This window comes from Arachis stenosperma, chromosome 5 (genome assembly GCF_014773155.1).
Source record: "Arachis stenosperma cultivar V10309 chromosome 5, arast.V10309.gnm1.PFL2, whole genome shotgun sequence".
NCBI lineage: Eukaryota > Viridiplantae > Streptophyta > Magnoliopsida > Fabales > Fabaceae > Arachis > Arachis stenosperma.
In genome coordinates this window covers 131,475,196-131,483,063 of record NC_080381.1, presented here as the reverse complement: position 1 = coordinate 131,483,063, position 7,868 = coordinate 131,475,196, and the positions used below count along the sequence as shown (strand labels likewise).

Below are 7,868 nucleotides of genomic sequence, written 5' to 3'. Positions count from 1 at the left end.
AAAGGACTCAGGGACCACATTGGGTTACAAACTTTCGATGGCCACGTCATGTAACTGTTAGTTGCTCCAGCATGGCTAAAAAATTGCCACATCATTGTCACCGGAAAAGAGTTTCGACGGAAAAAGGACTGACTAGGTGCATTCTTTCCAAAATCGAGGACATAAATAGTGCAATTAGAAAGTCAGAGACTAAATCGATGCATTTTGTAAATCTCATGAACTACTTTAGTGTTTAACTTAAATTTACAATATTATCTTTATATAAAGATGTCATCGTGTAAGTATTCTCCTTAGCTAAAACCCTTCTTTTTTATTAACTCCATTGTTCACAATGCCTTAATGCCTTGAGGTCCACTTTATAGAAGTCCTGGGAGATAATAATTACTACTTAATTAGTAAGGAAATATATGATTGTTGATGATCCAATGTTTAGTAGTAATGATAGAGAAAAAAAAAAATAACTCACTTACTTTATTTAATATTTATTAATTATAATTAAATAAGACAAATTTAATTGTTTTGGTCCTTTTTTTTTTCTCAAACATTATTAAGATTCGGTGTAATAATGTACAACGGATTGTGAAGCTACAAGTAGTTAAATACTAGTAATTTCTAAGATTAATTAATTAATATTCTATAACATTTGTTGTTATTGTTACAAAAGTCACACTCACTGCCTTCAACCAGTTTTTTGTACAGTAGTCTTAAACAAGAGGATGTAAAACTTCTGATCCATAGAGAAATAAAGAAATCCTCCAACTGAATGCGTCACAAAAGACCCAAAATTAGTCCCCACAATGCAGTGCCATGCCGGTCCATAAACCCCATCAAAATCCTGGAAAAGGAAAAAAGACGAAAATAAAACCACCAAACAAATCCATCTACCAATCAATCACAAGAAACAGACACTTAACGTTTAAACTTGCATAGTTGCACACACAGGGGAGGGGATGGAAATTGAAAGCCGAAGTCCCAGGTCTTGAACTTAACAACCGCAAGAACAGGTGCCATAACTCAGTTTTTCAATTCGTAGTAAGAGGGACAAGCAAGTGAGCTTTACACCTTTTTTGAGTTATTTCTCTTGACTTCTTTTTTGAAATTTACTAAATAATAATATTATAAAGACATTAATTAAAATTAGATATTTGCTTAAAGTTACAAAATATTATTTAATCTTAACTTTTAATTGAAGAATAATATTTAAAAAAAAATCAAAGGATAATAATTTTAATTTATATTAGTAAGCATTTTTAGTTAATAATCAAACACTTTTATCTCTGCGTTTCAGCATTACATAGCTAATATACTCGCTAATTGCAGGCCAGAAAAATAAATGTGCTGATCCAATATTATTGCTCAAAAATTAAAATTTTGATATATTCCTTTTTTTAAGAAAAAAACTTCTTGAGATATTTGTTAAGCATAATTATAGTAAAGAAAAAATATTCTTTCAATCAATAAAGTATTTTTTCATGCTAAAAATACGAACAGATAGACTCAACCCAAAATAATAATAGTAATAATAAAAAAAAAATGAAAATCCAAGAAGTTTAAAGTACCATAATAATAATAATAATGCAAGAAGAAGTGGTAGTGTAATCTAACCTTCTTGAGGGTGCAGGCAAGGGTCTTAGATGTGAACTTTTCCATGCTATCAAAAGCTTTTCTGGCAGAATCCACAGCATGGATCTGCATAAAAGGCGGCATATCCGCTGAAACAACTTTTACCCCATTCACTGCAAACACATCACCCAAATCCACCTTCGATGATCCACCACAGAAGGATCTCCTCCTCCCACCACCACAACCATTGTTAGAAGGAGGAGGAGGAGCCAGTGAAACAGAGTGCCTCTCAACTACCTTAACATCCTCAAACTGAACCCCTCCATTACTGTCATCAAGCTTCCTCCTTTCCTGTTCTCCCTGGCGTTTCTTGAGCTTCTCTTTGGAGGGTGCTCTCTTTGAAGGCATGTTCCTCTCTTTCTCATTCCTTGGTGGCCTCATGACAGCAATGCTGTCCTTGGAGAAATCACATATGGAAGAGGATGGCAAGGCCTTGGACTTCAAGTGAGGTGGCGATGGTGGCGGTGGCGGTGGCGGTGTCGGTGGAAGAGAGTGCTTGTGAGGGGAAGGTGGTTTGTGGGCTATGGCTATGCTCGACAAGTGCTTGAGAATGAAAGAAGGCTTATAATAAGGAAGAGTGAGATCTGGGTTCGGCGTTGGGTGGTGAGAAGTGGGATGGGGTTGCGGTGGTAGTGGTAGTGGTGGTGCAAGCAAGTTGAGTTGTTGTTGTTGGGAAGTGGAGCGGTGCGGCATGGTGAAAGAGTGGGAGTGTGTGTCTATTTGGGAATGGGAGAAGAGAGGGGTGGGTTGTGTAACTTTTGTTTCTGTCTGTTGCCATTGAAAAGGGAAACAATAAGTTTTGAATGACGTAAACTACTATATTTTCAAAAAAAATTTTAGAATAATTACCTCCGATTTTTTCTAAAATAAAATAAAAAAATAATTATTTTTTAAAATTCTATTTTTTCAACTTTAGTTTTTTTTAAATACGATTTTTTTATTTAAAGCAAGTTTGTCGCAATCCGTTACAGAGCTCGTCTAATCCCAAACAAACTTCACTTCAAATTTTAAAAAAATTGTTAACTCAAATTCTTATGCATGTTAGACAAGTGGTAAACGCTAATTGGATAGATTTGCAACACTGCGAGGTGAGTCCTCTACCTATAAAAACCGAAATTCGTTACTATTTTACTGTATTATGAGAGAGGTATTTTCTTCTACTGTTGGTGTCATGCAGGGCACTACAAATATAGTGATTTACTACAATAGTGAAGTTATACGAAATACATATGAGGGCGAGAGTTTTGCTTGTGAGTACATTTTTGTTTGTGGTTCTGTGTACTATAACGTTTGTGGAACTACAGTATGGGTTTTGTCAGAGCATAGAAAATGATATTTTAAAGAAGGTGAGCAACATTTTCTACCAGAGTCCTGTTGTCGTATTTGGCGGCTTGATACAGTTTAAGGTTATGCCAATCGTTGATGAAACTAGTATTCAACGGATGTTTCATATTCACCAACAAACTCAGGTGCAACATCCAAGGATTGAGTTGTATGTTGAGTTTAAGCATATAACTGTGGATGAGGTTCAACATGACCCAGATGTGCAAGATGATTGAACTGAAGCGTACAAAGGAATGAACAATGATAGTGACGAGGAATTCGAAGCTACGTACGAAGCTGGTGATGAGGACAAGGACGGCGATGGGGAGGTGAGGCAGTCGCAAAAACTTTAGTGGTTCCACCCGCAGTTAGTCAACCGATGGACGTTCCACCTTCTATGCGTAGCTTGGATCTTTACGCGATGCATGCACCGAAATTTCCTGAATATGCAAACATAGGTACGCGATGCATGCACTGAAATTACCTTCTATGCGAACATAAGTATGTTTCCTTAATTTTGTTTTGACGGATCGATGAGCGACAATTTATTCTTTTTATAGGTGTTGCTGATCTTGAGGATGGAGAGTTTAGGATCGAAATGAAATACGGTTCTAGAAAATCAGTCATTGCGGCAATTTGGAGTTACACTATCTCTAGAGGAGTCGATTATGTTGTTTATGAATCCGAGTCATAGACGTTCTATGCAAAATGCAAGAATTATGGGAATGTATGCGATTAGCTTATTCGAGCCAGCTTGATACAGAAGAAAGTTTGTTGGAAGATTTAGGGGTATAATGGGAGGCATACATGTTCCATGGGAACGATCTTACAGGATCACTCCAAGTTGGACTTGAACACAATTGCTGAGGCTATGAAACCATTGGTTGAATCCAATCCATCCATAAAGGTAAAATCTAGAATTGCGAAAGTTTAGGCAAGATTTAACTACATTATTAGTTACCAAAAGGCTTAGTTGGCAAAGCAAAAGTCAATAGCCAAAGTTTTCAGTAGATGGGAAGAATCTTACCAAGTTTTGCCTTTGTGGTTCTCCGCAATAGTTCAGAAGATGCTTGGTTCATAAGTCCAAATAGAAACATGACCCCTATATAATGGGAGTGAAGATGTGACAGGTGTTAGGATATTTCATCGGGTATTCTAGAGTTTCAATCCATGTATAAGAGCCTTCAAATAATGCAAGTCGCTGGTTCAAGTTGACGGCACCCACCTATACAAAAAATATAAAGGTTGCCTTTTTTGTTGTACTTGCGCAAGATGGGAATAAAAACATTGTGCCGATTTCTTTTGCCATCATAGAGGGTAAAACCGCTGATACGTGACACTTTTTTCTTAGTAATTTACGAAGGCATGTTGTAAGAACAAACGTCGTCAGTATAATCTCCAATCGTCATGAGTCAATCCGGGCAGCAATAAATCGTAGCGGAGGTGATTGAAAACCTTTGAGAGCATGGTGGATGTTTTATATTCGGCACATTAGTAGCAACTTCTTAAAGGAATTCAAGGTCCCGTATTTGTAAAAGTGTGGTCAACATTGGGTATTCAAGGACGATGGACGAATACAACGTCAACTACAAAAAGTTGCAAGAATGAAGAGAGGCATATACCCGTTGGTGCGACAACATCGAACTACCTCGGTGGTTATTAGTATTTGAGGAGGGACATCATGGGGTCACATGATGACAAACCTTATCGTGTGCATTAATTCAGTGTTGAAGAGTGCCTGACATCTGTCTGTCTTGGCGCTCGTCTGAGTAACATATTATCGATTGTATGATCTATTTACGTGGAAGAGTACTGAGGCTTACCAGCGCAAACGTGATGGATTTACTTACTCTGAGTTTGTTACTCAGCGGATAGAAACAAATATGCAGTGTGCAAGAAACATAGTCGTGCACCGATTTGACAGAAGAAATGAGGTGTTTAAGGTGCGCAAAATGCCAAGCAGAAGAGTGTTAGTAGTTGATCTTGTGCGACGGAGATGCGACTATGGGCATTTTTAGGTGGAGCGACTTCCATGTCACCATGTTATTGCGTGTTGTGCTAACCAGTGCCTTGATTGGCAGATGTATGTCGGTGATATATACAAGATGTCAAAAATTCACAAGGTCTACAGAATTGAATTTGTCCTGTTGGGCGACACAGAGATATGGTCTGATTACCTGGGATCGATGATGATCGCGAATCCTGCCTTGAGACGAACATCAAAAGGTCGTCCCAAATCGACTCACTATCTGAATGAAATGGATTCATGGGAAATGTGTGGTCCCCGGGTATGCTGTCTTTGCAGGAGACAAGGTCATAGTCGTAGTAGATGTTCGCAATGTGCTGGATCGAGTGGGATTGATGGCAGTGGTGGTTCATATGGTTATTTTCAATTGTAGAGGTTCATTGATCGTTGTAGTTGGATTCAGAATTTTTAATTTTATGTATTTTTAAGTTGATGGATTTGATTTTTGATTTTGAAGCTCATGATTTTGTAGATTAAATCAACTAAATTCAACTCGACTGAAGATTAATTATAACTAATACAAAGATTAAATAATAATGAGTTCGACTCAATTGAAGACACATATAACTAATACAAAGATTAAATAAAGTAAGTTTGACTAAACTGAAGATGAGTGCAAATAATACAAAGATTAAATAATATTGAGTTTGACTCATCTAAAGACGCATACAACTAATACAAAGATTAAATAAAGTAAGTTCGACTAAACTGAAAATGAGTGATACTAATACAAAGGGTAAATAGACTAAGTTCGACTAATCAACTCACGGCTTCTTCTTAAAAAGTCTCATCCCCTTGTTCGCTATCTTGTTCACACTCAATGGAGTGAACCTGTTCGGTAGACGGATATCTGTCCGTAGGTTGTACTGATGACCAACTGCCTGTCCCTCTATTGGACCTAACCCACCTGCTTCTGTCGAAGCAGAAGGACCAAGGATATACTCGTCAACAACCTCCTGTGTCGGCAAATTCAAGTCAAGACCGCTCGGAGCCTCTGTTGGCACATTCAGATGACCTCGATCAATTTCAAGGTGTGGATCGATGAAACCACTCGCTCGACTATTGAGTGTAGGTGTACGATGGCTTCGACGAGCCAAACCGTCCTTCGATACCTGGTGTGACTGCAATGACTGTTATGATGGCATTGCTGGAATGATATCCTCCTCAAGAGGACCACCACTAGCAAGGAAACGATGGATTAACGCATCATCCGCAAACGTATCTTCCTATGGTGACATTGGGGAGAAGTTTGCAAACTCGAATCCTAGATGGCTATGCTCATTGTGAGGCAAGATGTGGTGCTCGCTGTGGTGTTGGCTGTGATGCAAGCTGTGATGCGACGATTGGCCATCATGGGAGGTGTGATGCAACTGCTAGCTGTGATAGCTTGATTAGCCATGATGCAAGCTGTGGCGTTGGCTATGATGGTTGAGGTAGTTGCGAGCGATGATAAAAAAATGGCTAAAACACTGCATAAGATTGTGTTGGTTGTTGGGGTGGTTGTTATGAAATGAACTCCGACAACCTCAGGTACATCCAGAATAATCTAAGGTACCAACTACGGTAATCAGTAGACAAGATAAAGTCGGCGATTGGTTGCAGATTCCTATCTTACAATCGACTGTTGTGGTGGTTTCCCCATTGCTGAATCCATATGTCGAGTTTGGTGATCCAATCATGGCACCGTACTCTCTGAAGAGTGTAACAATGCTGGTAAAGAGGGATGGCCTGTGATGCTAGAGGGGGACTGTGTATACCCGTACTAGCAAACCACTCGGTCTGCAGGATGCAATTCGACAAAATTCGAATGAAAGCAACAGCCCTACCGTGTCACACCCATCAAAGTGATGATGTAGTTCAGCCGGATGATGATGTCGAGGTATGGTCGCCAGACACACTGCAAAATATTGCATGGGTTATTCTCAAGATGCATTAACGATGATGCATTTCAATTAAGTTCTTTCTTAAGTGGTTTATTCTCTCCCTCTAATGTTAAAAATATTGATTCATTAAAATGATAATCTGCAAATCAAGGTTTAAACACATCTCCTATTTGTATCTCAAGATACCTCACTATAGAGGAAAAATCATATCCCACATAAACTCTCAATTTTCTTTGGGATCCCAATTTGGTGTGAGAAGGTGGGATAATTAGAATATATATTGCATACCCAAATATTTTCAAATGAGAAATATTCGGCTGCTGGCCAAAAGCTAATTGTAGAGGAGAGAATTGGTGGTAACTTGTTGGCTTTAAGCGAATAAGTGTTGTAGCATATAAAATGGCATGCCTCAAACAGAGGTTGGGAGATTTGTTCTCTTAAGTAAGAGTCTAGCAATTAATTGGAGCCGTTTAATAAGTGACTCTACTAGTCTATTTTGTGTCTGAACATAAACTACTGGATGTTCAACACTTATACCATTGGCCATACAATAAGCATCGAAAGTTTGAGAGGTGAATTCATTAGCATTATCAAAACAAATTGTTTTGATTGAATTTTCTAGAACTGTGCTTTTAATCGAATAATTTGAGCAAGTAATCTCGCAAACGTTAGGTTGCGAGAAGACAATAAGCACACATGTGACAATCTAAAAAATGTGTCTAATATGACCATAAAATATCTAAAAGATCCACATGGTAGATGAATAGGTCCACATATATCTCCTTGAATCCTTTCTAGAAATTTAGGAGACTCAAATCCAATCTTTATGGGTGATGGCATTAAAATTAGTTTTTCCTGAGAATATGCAGCACAACAAAATTCACCATATTTAAAAATCTCTTGGTTCTTTAGTGAATGTTCATGGAAATTTTTAATAATTCTCCATATCATGGTTGTTTCAGGATGATTCAATCGATCATGTCAAATAAAAATTTATTTGGGCTAGTATACTT

The 7,868-nt window shown here is 38.0% G+C and overlaps 1 protein-coding gene across 1 annotated transcript; it reads right to left on the bottom strand.

Annotated features, from left to right (window-relative positions):
• Positions 1-679: 679 nt before the first annotated feature.
• On the bottom strand, positions 680-2,316 carry LOC130981423 (uncharacterized). Its single transcript, XM_057905024.1, has 2 exons — positions 1,606-2,316; positions 680-835 (listed from the first exon to the last, which is right to left on the bottom strand). Exons 1-2 carry the CDS (start codon positions 2,314-2,316, stop codon positions 680-682), a joined length of 867 nt encoding a protein of 288 aa, XP_057761007.1.
• Between the last annotated feature and the right edge of the window lie 5,552 nt (positions 2,317-7,868).

Bases quoted from the DNA above. Each gene is read 5' to 3' on its own strand.
- LOC130981423 (XM_057905024.1), bottom strand. From the start codon at position 2,316: ATGCCGCACCGCTCCACTTCCCAACAACAACAACTCAACTTGCTTGCA. The intron at 836-1,605 runs GTTAGATTACAC...TTCCTTTTCCAG, and splicing joins TTGCCTGCACCCTCAAGAAG to GATTTTGATGGGGTTTATGG.